General features: G+C 32.7%; 1 protein-coding gene across 4 annotated transcripts in view; it reads left to right on the forward strand.

The window, feature by feature from the left end:
- The first annotated feature begins 359 nt into the window (after window positions 1-359).
- LOC132719442 (interferon-gamma-inducible GTPase 10-like) overlaps window positions 360-22,969 on the forward strand; it is a 28,506-nt gene continuing 5,896 nt past the window's right edge. Inside the window, exons 1-3 of one of the 4 annotated variants that reach the window (XM_060703209.1) lie at window positions 360-662; window positions 18,549-18,638; window positions 20,648-20,765. In XM_060703209.1, coding sequence (XP_060559192.1) covers window positions 487-662; window positions 18,549-18,638; window positions 20,648-20,765 — 384 coding nt within the window. In that variant the 5' untranslated portion in view covers window positions 360-486. Of the gene's footprint in view, window positions 663-11,593; window positions 12,128-18,548; window positions 18,639-20,647; window positions 20,766-22,969 lie in introns of those variants that run through there. The other 3 variants (XM_060703210.1, XM_060703211.1, XM_060703207.1) reach the window with 3 other exon arrangements.

A 22,969-nucleotide genomic window follows, 5' to 3' on the forward strand; every position in this document is an offset into this window, starting at 1 on the left:
AAAAAAACCGTAGTGGGGTGCCTTTAACGAAACAATTCTAATCTATTCTATATAAGTTTATATATAAATATATATTTTTATGTGTGTATGATTAATACTTATTCCCTTGTCTAGTATATACTAACTATAAACTTTTTTAAGACAAACCATATAGTTCGCCAAAGGAGAAGAATTCTATAAGACTTGTCTTTCATTCTCATCCTTTTCCATTGTGTAAAAATGTTTTGTTTGTTATATATTTGTATGTACATTATATATACTTTCGGGAATAAATATGTTTAAACTAAATTAACAGTCTGCTATCTATATCGCCCGTGTTTCGCTCTTTCTCTATATTTATTGTGAGCGTTTAGACTGTGCCATTGTATACACTCAAGTGTTGGGATATAGCCAGCATCATCAGCATAATGATGTGCGAAACTAAAAGTAGCTCGTTAATTTCCAAAATCTGAAATCGAAAGTGACTTATTTTTTTCCCTACGAAACATGGATTCGGAGACACTGTCTTTTCTGTTGAAATTTGTTATAATAGGAATTTTATCTTACTTTGCATTAAGGTACATAACGTTACAATTCTTCAACAACGAAGTCAGGTCACCGTCAGATATGGATGACGCAAATGATAAACGAAGAACGCCCATACCAGATGTTACAACGGACAGGTAGATTCTTCTTGTCATTAAAACCATTTTGTTTCTTTCTAATAATGAAAAGTTTTATGTATAAAAATTAAACAAGGCGATGACTCGCTCTATTTGCAGTTGCGATCATGGGTCAAATACCAGGTGGTTTGTGGTAGTGTCGACACACAACAGCAACTTTTTTTGTTCGACTTTTCTTTTCAATCATTTTGCTCATCTTTAAAAATGAAAGTGTATAGTAACTTAATGCATATTTACTTTAATATAAAACTATCTTTGCTTTATGAATTTACAGGGAAGGGCCCACGATAATTTTGCAAAAACTTTTGGCCCAATCCTTTTGTATATTTTTTAATTATGTTGATGTAAAATAACTGATGTCTATTTGTATATGCAATACAGTATTATCAAATTAAATACCAAATTAAAGGGAATTTTGTTAAACATATTCTATAAATTTCAGTGATATTTTTGGCTTATTTTATAGCCGATATTCTGTCATTAGCCCAACTGAAAATAGTGTATTATTTTCCCAATCCACAGGACAAAATTGAAAATTCCCAGTTGACAGTTACAAAATATAAATATTGAATAAAAAGTTCGAAATTTTTTGAAAGTTATGGCTTCCTCTTGCTCAAATGTTTGCAGATGCATTCCTAGACAGCGATTCTTTGTATTCATGCAATTACTGCAAAATTAAGATCATGCATTTTTTCCATTTTTTATCAAAACATCGCTAAATTCCCAATTCTATGGGTATCGTCAAAAATGGTAAAATGCGATTTGGGCTTGATTTAGTGGTAAATATCAACATTGTCCGCAAATGTCAACAAATACGCTACAATTTATCACAAAAAGTATTCAATTTGCAGAAAAAAGCAAATACTGCTCTTAAGTCAGACTGAATAAGCTTCGGTTGGAAAAATAGATTAAGTTATGATGAAACATTACCTATAGTGAACTCGACGTACTGTTTACTTTCGTTTACGGCTATTTCACGTGAACACTGCGTTCTCTAAAATCGTTATATATGGATTCTTACGTTTTGCAATTTATTTTCGGTACTTATAAAAGAATAGGTAAAGGCCGCCTAATTTAATTGTATCTTAAACCCCAGTCACACTAGAGCTTACGATTACTTGCGACCAACGGCGACTTGTAAAACTGACGATCATCAGCGATTGTCTGCGACCGAAACCATTTTTGCACAGATAAATTTACTTTTGCGAGTATCGTAAGACAAGTCATCATTGACAATCGCACGACAGGTCATAAGTAAACGTACGATGGTCACAAGATTGCCTGGGATTACTTACTACTACCCGTGACATAACATGCGATCACCTACAACTTGTCGTACGACCATCACACGATTACTAAAGACTACTGAAGATTATTAGTGACTAGTGGCAATTTGTTAAGACTGTCGTAAGATTGTCGCAGATCCGAACGACCATCGTGCGACAGCCTTAAGACATTATAAGATCACTAGCGAGTGTTTGATCGCAAGGAGGTTTTTGTGCAAGCTCAAAAACCTCTCTACGACTGAAATTGGTCGTGGGACCTAAATAAGATAACCTGCGACTGTCAAAGATCATCGATGACCGTCGTAAGACGTTTTAAAGATTGTCCGCGACTAGAGGTCACTGGTGATCGTGAACTGGTCTTCACTGGTCGTAAGTTCTAATGTGACTGGGGCTTTAATCATCTAGCTTCGATTCTAGCAAGCCTACTGTATGTTATAGTGCTGAATAAAAGAAATTCAGGGTAAATTTGCTTAGACTTTAACCCGCATACATTTATAAAACAAAATTTTAAAGTTGATGACGCATAGTTGTCATGTACACTGTTATAATGATACCGTACAAATATCGCGAGATACCGTTGCATATAATTACCTAAATTCTCTTTAATAAACGTGAAAATGGAGGACGTAATGCAATAAATGGACATGATATAAACACAATTCTCACGTTGTTAGGTGTTTTTGTGACGACTGTAAATAATATTATCTAATTCGCTCTTTATGTATCTTCCGATGTCCTTGAACTTACGAGTGTGTTTTCGCGTTCAATATAAATAGTTTTAATCTTATATAAATTAAGTGATTATTTGCATTTAATTGCATATTGAAGGTAAATTAAACATAATACAAATTCATTCTCATCATAAAGATCGTTCACATACTAACAAATTTTTACTCTTGATGAATGCGACAACCGGATGTACAAGTATACTGTGCATACGAAGATTGTAGCTTCGCCCACTTTAATTGAGTGCATCGTTGTCAGCAATTATATATAAAAACCATGTTATCATTCGAAGCTTATGAAACTGTCTTAAAGATAAAATTATGTAATATTGACATATTTTCTCATTGCAATATAATTATCATTAAACGAAAAATGGTGTCATTGGGATGTATTTATTTTTGACGTCTAGCCTTAATACTTTTTTTTAATACTCGGACATTTCCTATTACGTTTAAGTGAAGTTTTTTTCTATGTTTTTACTGTTTTGTTTGATGCTGTTGTTGTGTAGCAGTTGATTCTCGGTAGAAAATAGTAATTGTGAACCTGTATAAATGAAAAAAGTTCATCTGAGCGAGTAGATCTTATATTCGTAATTTATCAGGTATTACAATGTTTAACAATATAGGAGAAGTAAATAATAAAGTAAGCAAATAGTCATTAATCATGCCATCAAACATCATTTAATTTAACTGTAATTGATCATAAAATAGCAATCATAGGTTATTTAATTATCAAAAATAGCACGTGTAAATTTTTCGATGCAAGACACATCGTTTTCACCATTTGAATGTGTAGTTTCTTTGCAACCCATGTGGAATATTTCATATTGACATCTCTGGCCGTTTATCTAGTGTACACACGATACTACACATGAGTGTTCGCTAACAAGTAAACATACGATTTTAAACTCCCAGACACTTAAACAAGCAATTGACACTGTGCAGTCTAAATAAAAACGAAAACTATAATTCATTTAAGTGTCTGAAAAAACTGCCTCCCTGTTATTAAGAAAAGTTTTTTTCAACAATAACTGATAACATAATTCCCGCCAAAACAACATGTCCGGGTTTATAACTATTAGTAGCTCTATAGAAAAATCTTGTTCACACTCTAGTGGCTACTGTTTTCATTCAAATATCAAATTATTGATTTTGTTTTTTATATGGAAGACTAAGCTACACTTAAAAAATACAACCCATTAACCCATTTCCGCATGAGAATCTTTTGACAAACTGCTGTTTTCCTGTTACAAGTTCAAATTGCTAAATCCTTTTATCCTGATTAAACTTGGCACATATTTTTACTGGACCATAGCCTTAACGGCAGGCTCAATTTTAAATTTCTTGTTACCATGGCAAAGAAGGGACACTTGAAAATTGCTAATAATCACTATTTTGCGTTGTGTTTTTTCATCAAATTGCAACTTCTCAATGGATTGAGACAGAGTCTAGGGCTTTTCAGTGTTGGTTACACGCTACCTTAAGATTGACCTGGGGCCATTTTTAGCCTTTCACAAGCTCTAGTTCTCTTGGTGTTGAGGGGTGCGGTAGCCCCCCTTCAAACCCCAATCAAAATAGGGCATATCCCCCACTGGCACCTCTTGATAGGGGTGGCGCCGAAAAAAGTGATAACATTTTTTAACACATTTCTCAAACGAAAACAAGTGTTTTGGGACCTAAATAGGACATTTTTGTTCACTATTTGAGGCCTCAGATTTGGGTAAGGGCGTGAAAACACTTAGAATACATGTATAATTTGCAGTAGGTAGTATAGATCAAGCATTGAATTTATGTAATAAAAATGGTTTGAAAAAATTGGATTTGCCTCAGAATGTTTAGCAATGATTTGTTTTTCATCAGAATAGAAAAAAATAGAAAATATTATTAGATAAAGAAAATGATCAGTCATAGACAGATGTAAAACTAGTACAATGTTTTTGAAAATTGTCATTTTGTATATTGATTTGAAAATGTAATGATTTGCTGGATTCATTCTCTACTGCATCTGTATATTATTAAACTTGTTATCTGTAATTTTCATCAGGCATCAAGTATGCTACAAATGTTCGCATATCGTAGCCAACGGTGAGTCAAACCCATTCATGCTATGTGGAAGTGATACCTTTAGTTTACAAACTTTATGCATCTTCTAAGTACAATTTAATGGGATAATGAAATAAAAGTTATTCCTGATGATATTTTTATTTTAATCTACAATAAAGAGCAATAACATACCTTTGTTGTGGTTTGTTACATTTATATGTGTATGTTTCGTGTTACGATATGCTAAATCTATGTACAGGCGTTTTTTCGTCTGTATACATAACATATAGATATAATTAAACGTAATATAAGTGAAATAATTCAACCTTTTAAAAAATTCTTTCAAAGTACTATTTAACTTAATTTATCAGATTTCCATTATCACGGATTTAAATTGTAAATTAAAATACGTGCAATTATAACCAATTATTATAAAGCTACCAACGCAAAAATTAACCGTCTGCTATCTATATCGTTCGTGTTTCGCTCTTTTGTGAACGTTTAGACTGTGCCATTGTATGTTGGGATATTTCGTTCCTGAAATGTTAAGATTTAGCCAATTCGGTTTATTAGCATCGTCAGCATAATAATGATGAGCGAAACTAAAAGTAGCTTGTTGATTTCCAAAATCTTAAATCGAAAGTGACGTTTTTTCTCTCTACGAAACATGGATTCGGAAACACTGTATTTTCTATTGATATTTGTTATAATAGGAATTTCATCTTACTTTGCATTAAGATACATAACGTTACAATTATTCAACAACGAAATCAGGCCATCGTCAGATGTGGATGACGTAAATTATAAACAAAGATCGCGGATAACAGATGTTACAACGGACAGGTAAATCATATGCTTCTTGTCATTAAAACCATTTTGTTTCTTTCTGATAAATGTAGAAACAATTGAACAAGGCGATGACCTCGCTCTATTTGCAATTGTGATCGTGGGTCGAATACCAGGTGATTGGTGGTAGTGTTGACACACAACTTTCGGCTTTTCTTTTCTCTTCAATCGTTTTGCTTATCTTAAAAAATGAAAGTGTATAGTTAATTAATTCATATTAACTTTGATATAAAACCTTCTTTACTTTATGAAACTGATGTTGAACTTTTACAGGGAAGGGCAAATGATAATTTAGCAAAAAATTGGCATTTTGTCTATATAATAAAAAGCCCTAAAGCGCACAGTTTGTTGGGCTAATTGTCTAAATATGTTGATGTAAAAGAACTGATGTATATTTGTATATGCAATACATTATTATTAAATTAAATTGAATACCAAATCAAAGGGAATTTTGTTAACAATAATGATACACAGATGAGGAACTGGAGTTCTTCTAATAACTTGTAAGGAATTCTTCTGATAAATGTCCAGGAGTTTGTGGGAGAACTTTTGTATATACCGAAGAAACGCTCGTCAAAAATGGTAATTGTAATCTTTAAAAACAGAGAATGACAAGCGAAATTAAACTATGATGATTCAGTTTGTCTGACATATTGTACTAGATTTAAGTGTTTCTTATTAAGCATTAATTTATCATTTGAAAAGTATTAAATTGTTTCACATTACGATCCGAGCTCCCGACATCGATCCTTATTCTCTATTTTATTCCTTATTCAGAGTACGTGCATGTTCGTACTTATATTTCTGCCGAAAATAGCATTCGTTTACCTACTACCCCCGTACACTTGTCTACACCCTGTACATAACCATGCTAGATTCTGTATAAAAGGCAAGTCTGTTTTTAGCAAATTTTGCTAAAAGCAGCTCGAGTTGATTGGTAACCGCTCAAATACAATTAGAGGGAAGTCTATATTATGAATTAAAGACGGATTCTAATACAGAAACTGCGTTTTGGGGCTTGATTTAGTGGTAAATTTTCAACATTGTTCGCAAATGTCAACAGATACGCTACAATCAATCGCAAATTGAACAAATAGTATTGAATTTGCATTAAAAAGCAAATCGTGCTCTTAAGTCAGACTTATTCAGGTTCACAAAATTGTTTAGGTTGGAGAAATAGATTAAGTAATGATAAAAAATTATGCAATATAAGTAAATATTTTTAACGACCTCAAATGGGATACCATGGCCGAAAGGCGTAAAACAACATGAACTAGTTTTATTCTTTAAAATGTACAATGGAATTACTCCAAACTATCTCTCTGACCTGATACCCCAACACAACGAGTCCTACCACCTCAGAAATCACAGACAAGTAAACTCAAGGACACAAATATATAACTCATCATTTCTTCCTTCTGCAAGAGCATGGAACTTACTACCTGTAGATACAAGAAACTCATCTTCTGTTGCTGCCTTTAAACGGTGCCTTAAAAAAAACCCAAAAGCCTCCCCTTCATTTAATGTAGGAAGTCGTATAGGCCAAATATTGCACGCACGTCTTCGTTTAGATTGTAGTTTCCTGAACTTTGACCTTCATAAAAAGTCTATTATCCATTCTCCATTATGTCTATGTGGCGAAATAGATATATTCTCTATTCTTTATCTAAATTCAAGACTTTTATTTAAATATTTTTAGTGTTTTTTTTTTCGAAACATTCTGAACAAAATCATCTGAAAAAAAACTTATTTAAATTTGTACTATTTAAAAACAATATTTTACTTTGTAATAGAAATTGTTTGGAGTAATCTCCCAATATTATGAAACAATCTTTAAACAGCAGTTTTCTTATTCTACTACTCTAGATAATAATGTTCTAACAAATTTATTCATTTTAATTATTTATCTGATTTCCCTTTTCTGTATTATTCTATCCAAATATGTGCATATTTTATTGCAAGGAAAGGAATTTACATAAGTCACATTTGACTTGTTTTCCAATCCACGAAATATATCAGTGTGATTGTATATGCTTACTGTATATATCTATGTTGTTAAATAGAAATAAATATTATCTAAACTAAGTTATGATGACAAATTAATTCTGGTGAACTCAACGTTACCATTTACTTTCGTTTACCATGTTAAAGAAAAAAGGCTTAATTTTCCCCCTGAACCCTGGGACCAAAAAAAAGGGCCCGTGGGGTTTTTTTCTCTAAAAATTTTTGTTTTAAAAATTAAAAGGAAAAAAACCAAAAAATAAATAAAAAATTTCCACCCAAATAAAAGTTTCCCATTTTTGAAAAATTTTCCTTAATTTAAATTTAAAATTTTTTAAACCTCCCCCTTTTGATTTCAATGATTACACAACCGGTTTTTCTCAAAAATAAAAAGGAAAAGCAGCCGGGTTTTTAAAAAACAAATTGCTTTGGAAATTTTTTGCAAACCCCCGCCTGTTTTAATGCATTGGGTTCTGAAAATTTTAAAAAGAAAAATTCGGGTTTCTAAAATTTTGGCTAAAATTTAAACCATATTTGTCTTCCCCCCAATTTGGTTTCCTTTTTGAAACCGTTAACAAAAATTTTCCCGAAAAAATACCCTTGCAATTGGAAATTTCCCCAAATTCCCCCTTTAATTAAAACCCTGAAAAACTGGGAAAGGAAAAATGCCCAATTTAAAAAAAAACAAAGAAAATTAAAAAAAACCCAAATTTTTTTAAAAAGGTTAGGGGGTTTTTGTGGGGCCCGGGAAATTGGTTAAAAAATTAAAATTTTTCCCAAAAATTCCTCCCTTTGCCTAAAAAATGAAAATTTTCCCCCCTTGGGTTTATTTCAAAAAATTCCCCGTTTTCCAAAATAAAAATTAAACCCAAAACCCGGTGTTTCCAAAAGTAACCCGTTTCGAAGAAATTGTAAATTTCGCCCACCCTTTTTAAAGAGTGAATTAAGTTGTAAGAAAAATTTTATATATGAAAATCATGTTATCATTCGAAGCTTATGAAACTGTCTTAAAGATAAAATCATGTAATATTGACATATTTTCTCAATATAATTATCATTAAACGAAAAATGGTGTCATTGGGATGTATTTATTTTTTGACGTCTAGCCTGTCGTAAGATTGTCGCAGTTCCGAACGACCATCGTGCGACAGCCTTAAGACCTTATAAGATCACTAGCGAGTGTTTGATCGCAAGGAGGTTTTTGTGCAAGCTCAAAAACCTCTCTACGACTGAAATTGGTCGTGGGACCTAAATAAGATAACCTGCGACTGTCAAAGATCATCGATGACCGTCGTAAGACGTTTTAAAGATTGTCCGCGACTAGAGGTCACTGGTGATCGTGAACTGGTCTTCACTGGTCGTAAGTTCTAGTGTGACTGGGGCTTTAATCATCTAGCTTCGATTCTAGCAAGCCTACTGTATGTTATAGTGCTGAATAAAAGAAATTCAGGGTAAATTTGCTTAGACTTTAACCCGCTTACATTTAATTTATAAAACAAAATTTTAAAGTTGATGACGCATAGTTGTCATGTACACTGTTATAATGATACCGTACAAATATCGCGAGATACCGTTGCATATAATTACCTAAATTCTCTTTAATAAACGTGAAAATGGAGGACGTAATGCAATAAATGGACATGATATAAACACAATTCTCACGTTGTTAGGTGTTTTTGTGACGACTGTAAATAATATTATCTAATTCGCTCTTTATGTATCTTCCGATGTCCTTGAACTGAACTTACGAGTGTGTTTTCGCGTTCAATATAAATAGTTTTAATGTTATATAAATTAAGTGATTATTTGCATTTAATTGCATATTGAAGGTAAATTAAACATAATACAAATTCATTCTCATCATATAGATCGTTCACATACTAACAAATTTTTACTCTTGATGAATGCGACAACCGGATGTACAAGTATACTGTGCATACGAAGATTGTAGCTTCGCCCACTTTAATTGAGTGCATCGTTGTAAGCAATTATATATAAAAACCATGTTATCATTCGAAGCTTATGAAACTGTCTTAAAGATAAAATCATGTAATATTGACATATTTTCTCAATATAATTATCATTAAACGAAAAATGGTGTCAATGGGATGTATTTATTTTTTGACGTCTAGCCCTAATACTTTTTTCAATACTCGGACATTTCCTATTACTTTCAATGTAGGATACGTTTAAGTGAAGTTTTTTTTTCTATGTTTTTACTGTTTTGTTTTATGCTGTTGTTGTGTAGCAGTTGATTCTCGGTAGAAAATAGTAATTGTGAACCTGTATAAATGAAAAAGTTCATCTGAGCGAGTAGATCTTATATTCGTAATTTATCAGGTAAGACAATGTTTAACAATATAGGAGAAGTAAATAATAAAGTAAGCAAATAGTCATTAATCATGCCATCAAACATCATTTAATTTAACTGTAATTGATCATAAAATAGCAATCATAGGTTATTTAATTATCGAAAATAGCACGTGTAAATTTTTCGATGCAAGACACATCGTTTTCACCATTTGAATGTGTAGTTTCTTTGCAACCCATGTAGAATATTTCATATTGACATCTCTTGCCGTTTATCTAGTGCACACACGATACTACACATGAATGTTCGCTAACAAGTAAACATACAATTTTAAACTCCCAGACACTTAAACAAGCAATTGACACTGTGCAGTCTAAATAAAAACGAAAACTATAATTCATTTAAGTGTCTGAAAAAACTGCCTTCCTGTTATTAAGAAAAGTTTTTTTAACAATAACTGATAACATAATTCCCGCCAAAACAACATGTCCGGGTTTATTACTATAAGTAGCTCTATAGAAAAATCTTGTTCACACTCTAGTGGCTACTGTTTTCATTCAAATATCAAATTATTGATTTTGTTTTTTATATGGAAGACTAAGCTACACTTAAAAATACAACCCATTAACCCATTTCCGCATGAGAATCTTTTGACAAACTGCTGTTTTCCTGTTACAAGTTCAAATTGCTAAATCATTTTATCCTGATTAAACTTGGCACATATTTTTACTGGACCATAGCCTTAACGGCAGGCTCAATTTTAAATTTCTTGTTACCATGGCAAAGAAGGGACACTTGAAAATTGCTAATAATCACTATTTTGCGTTGTGTTTTTTCATCAAATTGCAACTTCTCAATGGATTGAGACAGAGTCTAGGGCTTTTCAGTGTTGGTTACACGCTACCTTAAGATTGACCTGGGGGCATTTTTAGCCTTTCACAAGCTCTAGTTCTCTTGGTGTTGAGGGGTGCGGTAGCCCCTCTTCAAACCCCAATCAAAATAGGGCATATCCCCCACTGGCACCTCTTGATAGGGGTGGCGCCGAAAAAGTGATAACACATTTCTCAAACGAAAACAAGTGTTTTGGGACCTAAATAGGGCATATTTGTTCACTATTTGAGGCCTCAAATTTGGGTGGGGGCGTGAAAACACTTAAAATACATGTATAATTTGCAGTAGGTAGTATAGATCAAGCATTAAAAATGGTTTGAACAAATTTGATTTGCCTCAGAATGTTTAGCAATGATGTGTTTTTCATCAGAATAGAAAAAAAAGAGAAAATATTAATAGATAAAGAAAATGATCAATCATAAACAGATGAAAAATTGTCATTTTTAAATGTAATGATTTGCTGGCTTCATTCCCTACTACATCTGAATATTATTAAACTTGTTATCTGTGATTTTCATCAGGTATCAAGTATGCTACAAATGTTCGCATATCGTAGCCAACGGTGAGTCAAACCCATTCATGCTATGTGGAAGTGATACCTTTAGTTTACAAACTTTATGCGTCTTCTAAGTACAATGTAATGGGATAATGAAATAAAAGTTATTCCTGTTGAGATTTTTATTTTAATCTATAATAAAGAGCAATAACATACCTTTGTTGTGGTTTGTTACATTTATATGTGTATGTTTCGTGTTACGATATGCTAAATCTATGTACAGGCGTTTTTTCGTCTGTATACATAACATATAGATATAATTAAACGTAATATAAGTGAAATAATTCAACCTTTTAAAAAATTCTTTCAATGTACTATTAACTTAATTTATCAGATTTCCATTATCACGGATTTTAATTGTAAATCAAAATACGTGCCATTATAACCAATTATTATAAAGCTACCAACGCAAAAATTAACCGTCTGCTATCTATATCGTTCGTGTTTCGCTCTTTTGTGAACGTTTAGACTGTGCCATTGTATGTTGGGATATTTCGTTCCTGAAATGTTAAGATTTAGCCAATTCGGTTTATTAGCATCGTCAGCATAATAATGATGAGCGAAACTAAAAGTAGCTTGTTGATTTCCAAAATCTTAAATCGAAAGTGACGTTTTTTCTCTCTACGAAACATGGATTCGGAAACACTGTATTTTCTATTGATATTTGTTATAATAGGAATTTCATCTTACTTTGCATTAAGATACATAACGTTACAATTATTCAACAACGAAATCAGGCCATCGTCAGATGTGGATGACGTAAATTATAAACAAAGATCGCGGATAACAGATGTTACAACGGACAGGTAAATCATATGCTTCTTGTCATTAAAACCATTTTGTTTCTTTCTGATAAATGTAGAAACAATTGAACAAGGCGATGACCTCGCTCTATTTGCAATTGTGATCGTGGGTCGAATACCAGGTGATTGGTGGTAGTGTTGACACACAACTTTCGGCTTTTCTTTTCTCTTCAATCGTTTTGCTTATCTTAAAAAATGAAAGTGTATAGTTAATTAATTCATATTAACTTTGATATAAAACCTTCTTTACTTTATGAAACTGATGTTGAACTTTTACAGGGAAGGGCAAATGATAATTTAGCAAAAAATTGGCATTTTGTCTATTTAATAAAAAGCCCTAAAGCGCACAGTTTGTTGGGCTAATTGTCTAAATATGTTGATGTAAAAGAACTGATGTATATTTGTATATGCAATACATTATTATTAAATTAAATTGAATACCAAATCAAAGGGAATTTTGTTAACAATAATGATACACAGATGAGGAACTGGAGTTCTTCTAATAACTTGTAAGGAATTCTTCTGATAAATGTCCAGGAGTTTGTGGGAGAACTTTTGTATATACCGAAGAAACGCTCGTCAAAAATGGTAATTGTAATCTTTAAAAACAGAGAATGACAAGCGAAATTAAACTATGATGATTCAGTTTGTCTGACATATTGTACTAGATTTAAGTGTTTCTTATTAAGCATTAATTTATCATTTGAAAAGTATTAAATTGTTTCACATTACGATCCGAGCTCCCGACATCGATCCTTATTCTCTATTTTATTCCTTATTCAGAGTACGTGCATGTTCGTACTTATATTTCTGCCGAAAATAGCATTCGTTTACCTACTACCCCCGTACACTTGTCTACACCCTGTACATAACCATGCTAGATTCTGTATAAAAGGCAAGTCTGTTTTTAGCAAATTTTGCTAAAAGCAGCTCGAGTTGATTGGTAACCGCTCAAATACAATTAGAGGGAAGTCTATATTATGAATTAAAGACGGATTCTAATACAGAAACTGCGTTTTGGGCTTGATTTAGTGGTAAATTTCAACATTGTTCGCAAATGTCAACAGATACGCTACAATCAATCGCAAATTGAACAAATAGTATTGAATTTGCATTAAAAAGCAAATCGTGCTCTTAAGTCAGACTTATTCAGGTTCACAAAATTGTTTAGGTTGGAGAAATAGATTAAGTAATGATAAAATTATGCAATATAAGTAAATATTTTAACGACCTCAAATGGGATACCATGGCCGAAAGGCGTAAAACAACATGAACTAGTTTTATTCTTTAAAATGTACAATGGAATTACTCCAAACTATCTCTCTGACCTGATACCCCAACACAACGAGTCCTACCACCTCAGAAATCACAGACAAGTAAACTCAAGGACACAAATATATAACTCATCATTTCTTCCTTCTGCAAGAGCATGGAACTTACTACCTGTAGATACAAGAAACTCATCTTCTGTTGCTGCCTTTAAACGGTGCCTTAAAAAAAACCCAAAAGCCTCCCCTTCATTTAATGTAGGAAGTCGTATAGGCCAAATATTGCACGCACGTCTTCGTTTAGATTGTAGTTTCCTGAACTTTGACCTTCATAAAAAGTCTATTATCCATTCTCCATTATGTCTATGTGGCGAAATAGATATATTCTCTATTCTTTATCTAAATTCAAGACTTTATTTAAATATTTTTAGTGTTTTTTTTTCGAAACATTCTGAACAAAATCATCTGAAAAAAACTTATTTAAATTGTGTACTATTTAAAAACAATATTTTACTTTGTAATAGAAATTGTTTGGAGTAATCTCCCAATATTATGAAACAATCTTTAAACAGCAGTTTTCTTATTCTACTACTCTAGATAATAATGTTCTAACAAATTTATTCATTTTAATTATTTATCTGATTTCCCTTTTCTGTATTATTCTATCCAAATATGTGCATATTTTATTGCAAGGAAAGGAATTTACATAAGTCACATTTGACTTGTTTTCCAATCCACGAAATATATCAGTGTGATTGTATATGCTTACTGTATATATCTATGTTGTTAAATAGAAATAAATATTATCTAAACTAAGTTATGATGACAAATTAATTCTGGTGAACTCAACGTACCATTTACTTTCGTTTACGATGTTATGAGAGGCTATTTCCGGTGAACGCTGCACAACATGCAGTGTTTATTCTCTAAAATCGTTATATATGGATAACACAAATAACTATACCACCAGATTACGTTCCTATGTGAATTCCGTCTAATTTAATTGTAAATTAATCATCTAGATTTGATTTCAATGTATACACAACGGTCTCTCAAATATCGACAGTAAGACCGGTTTACACAATGGCTTTGATTCTTGCAAGCCTACTGTATGTCATTGTGCTGAATAAAAGAAATTCAGGGTAAATTTGCGTAGACTTTAACCATATTTGTCATGTACACTGTTCTTATGATACCGTACAAATATCGCGAGATACCGTTGCATAGAAATACCTAAATTCTCTTTAATAAACGTGAAAATGGAGGACGTAATGCAATAAATAGACATGATATAAACACAATTCTCACGTAGTTAGGTGTTTTTGTGACGACTGTAAATAATATTATCTAATTCGCTCCTTGTCCTTAAACTGAACTTACGCGTGTGTTTATTTCAAAATTCGCGTTCCATATAATTAACAACCGGATGTACAAGTATACTGTGCATACGAAGATTGTAGCTTCGCCCACTTTAATTGAGTGCATCGTTGTAAGCAATTATATATGAAAATCATGTTATCATTCGAAGCTTATGAAACTGTCTTAAAGATAAAATCATGTAATATTGACATATTTTCTCAATATAATTATCATTAAACGAAAAATGGTGTCATTGGGATGTATTTATTTTTTGACGTCTAGCCTTAATACTTTTTTTCAATACTCGGACATTTCCTATTACTTTCAATGTAGGATACGTTTAAGTGAAGTTTTTTTCTATGTTTTTACTGTTTTGTTTTATGCTGTTGTTGTGTAGCAGTTGATTCTCGGTAGAAAATAGTAATTGTGAACCTGTATAAATGAAAAAAGTTCATCTGAGCGAGTAGATCTTATATTCGTAATTTATCAGGTAAGACAATGTTTAACAATATAGGAGAAGTAAATAATAAAGTAAGCAAATAGTCATTAATCATGCCATCAAACATCATTTAATTTAACTGTAATTGATCATAAAATAGCAATCATAGGTTATTTAATTATCAAAAATAGCACGTGTAAATTTTTCGATGCAAGGACACATCGTTTTCACCATTTGAATGTGTAGTTTCTTTGCAACCCATGTAGAATATTTCTTATTGACATCTCTTGCCGTTTATCTAGTGCACACACGATACTACACATGAATGTTCGCTAACAAGTAAACATACGATATTAAACTCCCAGACACTTAAACAAGCAATTGACACTGTGTAGTCGAAATAAAAACGAAAACTATAATTCATTTTAGTGTCTGAAAAAACTGCCTTCCTGTTAACATCACAGGCGGCAGTATCAGTGTTTGGACACCCCACCCCTATCTGCCCCTGGACCCCTACTACAACCCTGAAAAAAAATTCAACACTCTAAGGCTTACTATAAGGTACCAAATACAAAACCACCGATAAAATTATATAAAAAAAAAATTATTTTCCACTAAAAAAATTAAAGTTATAGAAAGGTGTAAAGCCTACTATATGTCCATTTGCCAAACAATGTGGAACACGGGAAATCGTCGTTTCGGCGACTGAGGCGCATTCCGGCGGGATTTCGCTGCATCATTCATTAACATTAATAAAAAGAACTAGAATTCCTTAGTTTATGTAATTCAAGTCCAACGAATATCACTATCATTCCGATTTTTTCTGTTTCACGGTATTTTTTGAATTGTCGTAGCCATTTTGCAGTCTGATACCTGGGTTGAAATACGCGATCTGATTGGACGAGCCAAATTGGACGTCCAATCAGATCGCGTATAACACACAGGTATCAGAATCCAAAATGGCAACGACAAGTCAAAAATTACCGTGAAATAGAAAAAATCGATAGAATATTGATATTCATTGGACTTGAATTAAGTAAGCTGTGGAATTCAAGTTCTTTTTATTGATGTAAATGAATGATGCAGCGAAATCCCGCCGGAATGCGCCTCAGTCGCCGAAACGACGATTTCCCGTGTTCCACATTGTTTGGCAAATGGACATATAGTAGGCTTTACATATTTCTATTACTATAATTTTGATAGTGGAAAATTTTTTTTATTATATAATTTCATCGGTGGTTTTGTATTTGGTACCTTATAGTAAGCCTTAGAGTGTTGAATTTTATTTCAGGGTTGTAGTTGGGGTCCAGGGGCAGATAGGGGTGGGGTGTCCAAACACTGATACTGCCGCCTGTGATGTTAACATGAATTTCTTTTCTATTAAGAAATTGTTTTTAACAATAACTGATATCATACATGTAATTCCCGCTAAAACATCATGTCCGGGTTTATTACTATTAGTCGATCAATGATACCAACTTCGCGTATTTTGCAAATTTCGGTAACTGGTTTAACATACTTTCGGCATGATATAGGGTTCGCTTGATTAGAAACATTCATCGGTTTCGCCTCATTTGCATGAACTATTGAAGTTATGTTTTAGCTCACCTAAGCTTGCTGAGGGTGAGCTTTTTAGGATCGTCTGTCGTCCGTCCACACTTGTTCGTTAACACTCTAGTGGTCACATTTTTGCCTCAATCATCATCAAATTTGTCAGGATGCTTGTCTTTGTAATTGCTCGGATGAGTTTGAACATGGGTCATCTGAGATGAAAAACCGGGTCACATGAGCTAAAAATAGAAAAATCTTGTTAACACTGTAGAGGCTACTGTTTTCATCCAAATATCCCTGAAATTGGTATGATAGTTTGTTCTGATGACTTCTAGGTCAAGTTGGAATATGGGTGGCCTGCGGTCAAATACTAGGTCGAATCGCCCAAATATGGAGAAACCTTGTTAACACTACAGTGATCACATTTTTGACTAAATTATCATCAAACTTTGTCAGGATGCTTGTCTATGTAATTGCTCAGATGAGTTCGCACATGGGTCATCTCGGATAAAAACTAGGTCACAGGAGCTAAAAATAGAAAAATCTTGTTAACACTCTAGAGACTACTGTTTTCATCCAAATATCCTTGAAATTGGTATGATAGTTTGTTCTGATGACTTCTAGGTCAAGTTGGAATATGGGTGGCCTGGGGTCAAATACTAGGTCGCATCGCCCAAATATGTAGAAACCTTGTTAACACTACAGTGATCACATTTTTGACTAAATTATCATCAAACTTTGCTTTGTCTGGATGCTTGTCTATGTAATTGCTCAGATAAGTTCGCACATGGGTCATCTCGGATAAATAACTAGGTCACAGGAGCTAAAAATAGAAAAATCTTGTTCACACTCTAGTCGCTACTGTTTTCATTCAAATATCAAATTATTGATTTAGTTTTTTATATGGAAGTCTAAGCACACGGAGGAAGGTAGTCAAGTACTGGTGTAACTCTCCAGGAACGATGGTTAGGAAACTATCCGCCTATATGACTGAAATACTGTTGGAAAAAGGCGTAAAATGACACAAACAAACAAACAAACAAAAGTTTGCTTAATTGTCATAGCTTTGTTATTTATTTATCGATTTGATTTATACTTGGACAAAAATCATAAAAGAATCCGATATGTTGAATAATCATTATTATTCGGATGACATTTACCTTTACTTGACCTTGATTGGTAGGGTCAATTATTTAATTTGAATTAAATTGTCATTAGTTTGTTATTCATTTATATATTTGATTCAATCTGAGGCAGTAAAGGTCAAATATGAAATATGACCTTTATTTAGTACAAAAAATGTTTTGTATGAGTACGTTTTAATGTAATTTTCTTTTTCTGATGTGTTTTTTTAGAAATAAGGAAAAGTCAAATGGGACCCTCTTTTTGTGTAGACTTTTGTAATCCTTTGCTTTGGTTTTTGTGTTATTTCTTTTTTCTCAACAGTCATATCATGTTTTTGCCAGATTTTTTGTTTTGTGTTATGTGATATTTGCAGTAAACATGTATGAAGTGTCTATTTCTATAACTTTATTTTTAATTTCAGTTATAACTATCATAACATTTATCTAATGACCAAAATACATCAAAGTAACAAAAACGAGTGTTACGTCAGAAACGTCTTTCCAATAAATAGTAGAATAGACGTTTCCTTCTGTACAACTGATTTATAATTTTTCAAGGACATGTTAAGATTGGTATACAACATCTTTTGATAAATTTCAAACCGAGCGTTTTGATCTTAACACTGAAATAAAACGTATTTAGCACAATGCTTTTATTCATAGTGTAAATTTTTACATTACAAAAGTTCAGAAGGCGTGGCAGCAAACATAATGTCTAGCTCTGATGACACAGTGTCTGATGTTCCTTCTCGGGAAAGAGTTCAAGAAGAGAGGTAAACGACATGATTATGATATGATTATGAATTTATATTAAAATCAATTTTATATGTATCGCGGCTTAATCAGTGCATATATACCAGTCATTCTTTCTTACCCATCGCGTTTCTACACATTTTTCGTACTGTATTTGAGGGAAATACAAATTAACCCTTTGTCTGTCTGTCTGTTCGTCAGTCCTGTCCGTCGGCAGTAAATGGTTCTTAAAATTATTCTAACAGTACTTTTAAATATATTCATTTAACTAAAAACATGGATAGATAACAATAGCAAGATTATAGACATTAATTTTATTCAAATGTTAAGAAATGTATAGTTGTTATGGCATAATGCAAAATGGGAATAAACTTTTGAAATTATTTATAAAACTTTCGTTCGATTGAGCAGTAAAATCAATCCACCTTTTTCACATTTTCATTGAGCTAAGTGGGCGAAAAAAAAATCAGTTTAGTATTGATAAGACCACAGGTAATATGGTCACTACTCAATTGAATTTTAAAACTTTCTATAATTCCTTTAATTTCTCTATAACTTGTTAATACATTTGATTGCTACTTTTAACAAGCTTTAATAAACAATATTTTTATTTGTTTTTATTTCCCTTATATTGACAAAAGCACGCCCCTCTTTGCTTAGAAAATATAGCGAATTGTGTATCTTGTACATTTTTTTTATACAATTAGAGTCTAGTCTTAACATAATTCACATTTACACACTGCACTGTGCATGCATAAGACTGTTCTTTGTGTTAAAAATATTGGCCTTAATTTCATCGAAACATTTATATGACTTCTTTCCATCTAATTTATAACAAAAGTCTATAGGTTTCTTTGTTTGCTTAAGTTGTTGTCTTTAACATGTTTGTAGCATGATATCCATTGATTTCACATAAATTGCTTAAGTACAAGATTTCGATGAGTACAAGATTATGACTTGATATCACACCACTTTCTATCTTGCACACCCATACTCCATAAAATGTACATCATTCCTCCATTTCATTTATTCATCTCATTATTCAACCATTTATTTATCTCTGCATTTTACTTGTTACACGTTGACGGGCCTCATTCACTTCACATTTGAATTTGTTCATACGTATATTTACCCATGCGCACTATAAATTAGAATTATTATTATAGTAGTTGTAGATAGAGTTTTTATTATAAAAACTTATTTTCTTCTATGAATCCTTACTTTCTATAATTTTGTGCCAACCATGTTATTACAGGTTCATCTTCAAACACCCTATCCTCCCGAAAGAGAACTGTTTAATGTATATCCATGACATATATAATATAGATGTTAAGTAATGCTTTGAAAAAGCTTTCAGCTTTCTACTCATTCCTTTTATGAATTGCTCGTGGTGAAATAACGGACGGAAGGGAAATTGTCTGCCATGTAAAAATAATAAAAAGGAATTTTCCGGGTTGTGAAAATTAATGTGAGGGGCTCGCTGGATCACACAAAGAAAATATTATGTAAACTTGGGTATGTTAAATTGCCTAACAATCATTTATAATACCCATGCCCTTCATGATCTTTTTCTTTACAAATGACTTTTAAACCGTTTATAGTAACATTTGTTCCACATCAACTAAACAACACTAAATTCATGCCCTAAGTGAAACATTTTCCACCTGTGTTAAGATTTTTGTTATTTTATAAATTGGTGGTCCTCTTATACTTTGAGTATAGTTTTTAAGAGCATAGCCTGTATGTCAAACTGACCCGTCTCGATGATAGTATTAGATGAATACTTACATTGAACACCGCCTTTCCTTGTTGATCTTGTTTATCATATTTTACATAGGGAAATGAAAATCTTAGTCTCTGAAATTGATATGCATACGTATACAGATATTAGGCATTGTCCTGCAGGATTTTACAATAGTCCTAATAAATCAAAGATTAAAATTTCATTTTTCAAATGTTTTCATAATCATGATACATGTACAGTTTAAGTCTTTAATTTAACATAATCCATATTTATATGTTGGCATAGGTTAGAGGCAGAAAGAAGAAAATGTATAGAAAATGCTAGTGATCAACAAACTGCAACTGATGATGATACTGAAGATGAGGGAGATGAAAGTGATGACGACGAAGAAGAGGAGAATAGTGTAAGTTATTTACTGAGTACTGAGTAATATAGTAACTATACATGTAATATAGAGTATTGAGTTGATAATTTGTTTAATTCATTCTATTTAAGAAATGCATGTAGTTTTTTAAACTTTATCACTATGTTATTTCTTGAAGTGTTTAAAACGATGTTCTATCAGATATTTTTACATGAACATTTATTTGGCTTAGTTTGCCCTACCTTCTGTCCGATATTATTGGTTATGAAACATAGTGCGAAACTTTATACGTTTTTGGAACAGATCTTTTAGGTTTTTATGAATTTAGAAATCAATGAAGGTATACAATATTTTCTAACAGGATTTGCAATTTCATCAATTGTATTGGTCGTATTGACACCAAACATTGTATACATGTTTCTTCTTTCAATGGCCCGAGGTGCAATGCACAAAAATCGTCACCCTGCACATCTTATTTTTTGAGTTGTTGCCCTTTGTCAATTTTCATTCTTTAATTTTGTCTCGGCCAATTCTCCTAAAGTATAAAAAGCTTTGGACTTGAAACTTCATAGGGTGATAGATCTCATTTGTCATTGAGAGGAAATGCTGTGCAAAAAACACACAAAAAACGGTACTTTGTATTTCATGATTTTTGAGTTTTTGCCCTTTGTTAATTTTTATACTTTACTTTTGTCCGGATCAATTATCCTACATTTTAAAAGCTATTGACTTGAAACTTCATAGTATGATGGATCTCAATGAGAAGAAGTGCAGTACACAAGGACTTGTACTCTATCATTCATTAATTTTGTCGTGAGCTTTATTTAGTCGCCACTTTTTGTGTAAAGTTCGGTGTATGTGCGTCCATGCGTCAGTCTGCTCGTCGGTCAGTTTGGCCAGTCTATATCTTGCTCATTCTTTGAAGAATTACAAAGTAATTTGGTACACATTTTCACCATGATAAGGTTGAGTGTCGCACACAAAACCCAGGTCAACATAGCACAAATTTTCTCCATGTTGAAATGAGTTGACTCGTTCAGAATGAATGTCAAGGTCACACGCGGTCAAAGAAAATATTAAAATTTTGTTTGTTGGCCCTGTATCTTGCTCATTCTTTGAGGGATTAAAAATAAATTGGTACAAATATTCACCATGACTTGGTGAGGTGTCGCACACAAACTCCAGGTCCACCAAGGTCACACTAAGGGGTAAGCGCAAAATTCGTGATCAGAGCGTAAATTTTAAATGCAAAGAGGGAAATGTTCTTCATAGTTAGGCGGAATGTGTGCAAAAAAGTCAGGTGTCTGTAGTAAATGTTAAAGTCACATTTAGGGGTCAAAGGTCAAATATACAAAATAAAATATTCATTTGCAAGTTGAACTTTTATATACATATATGGATTTTAAAATAACATAGCACAAATGTTCTCCATGTTTAGTTGAGTTGTCTTGTGTATAATGTAGGTCAAGGTCGGAAGAGGTCAAATGTCAAATGAAAAGATTAATAGTTTAATTGCACCGTATCTTACTTATGCTTTTGAAATATTATGCTTAGTAGTCAGAGGATTTTTGTCAAACCCTCTTGCGCTGAGCTTGACATTGTTGACAAAATGGATGTTCAGCGTTTGTTTGCGTGTGTGTGCGTGCATCCAAAATTGTCCATACCATAACTTCTTTGCGCATGAAGGAATTTTAAAATAACATGAATTGAGTTTTTTAGGGACAAATGTTCATAATAAGACTGTGTCAAGCACATGAACTCGGTCATCAGGTCAGAGGTCAAGGTCACCTGAGATAATGCAAATCCTTGAGTATAAAGAGTATGTAATGCGCACCTCTCACCTCTTAGACATGTTTTTTTCTTGCTCTGAATCTTATAGATTTAGGTTTGAATTAAGACGAGCGGGTCTGTACATTCTGCTTTGCTGCACAAAATTGCCGTCAAGCTAAATATAGAAAAAATTTGTCCAGCTTTCACAGGTCAAACTGCTGAAAGGGTTTCGATGAAACTTCTCAGGTGTGATCAGTACCAACGCTTGTTTTGCATATCGCCTGCACTTTTCCCTTTACTTCACAAAATGGCCGCAAACGATAAATCCGGCTTTCATAGGTCAAACTCCTGGCGAGAATTCGACGAAACGTCACAGAAGTGATCAATATTAATCCTAGTTTTGCATTTTGCCTGAACATTCCGCTTAGCTGTGCCAAAATAAACATCATTGTCCGGCTTTCACAGGTCAAACT

The sequence above is a fragment of the Ruditapes philippinarum genome, unplaced genomic scaffold, assembly GCF_026571515.1.
Source record: "Ruditapes philippinarum isolate M1 unplaced genomic scaffold, ASM2657151v2 ctg1088_1_1_1_1, whole genome shotgun sequence".
NCBI classification, from domain to species: domain Eukaryota; kingdom Metazoa; phylum Mollusca; class Bivalvia; order Venerida; family Veneridae; genus Ruditapes; species Ruditapes philippinarum.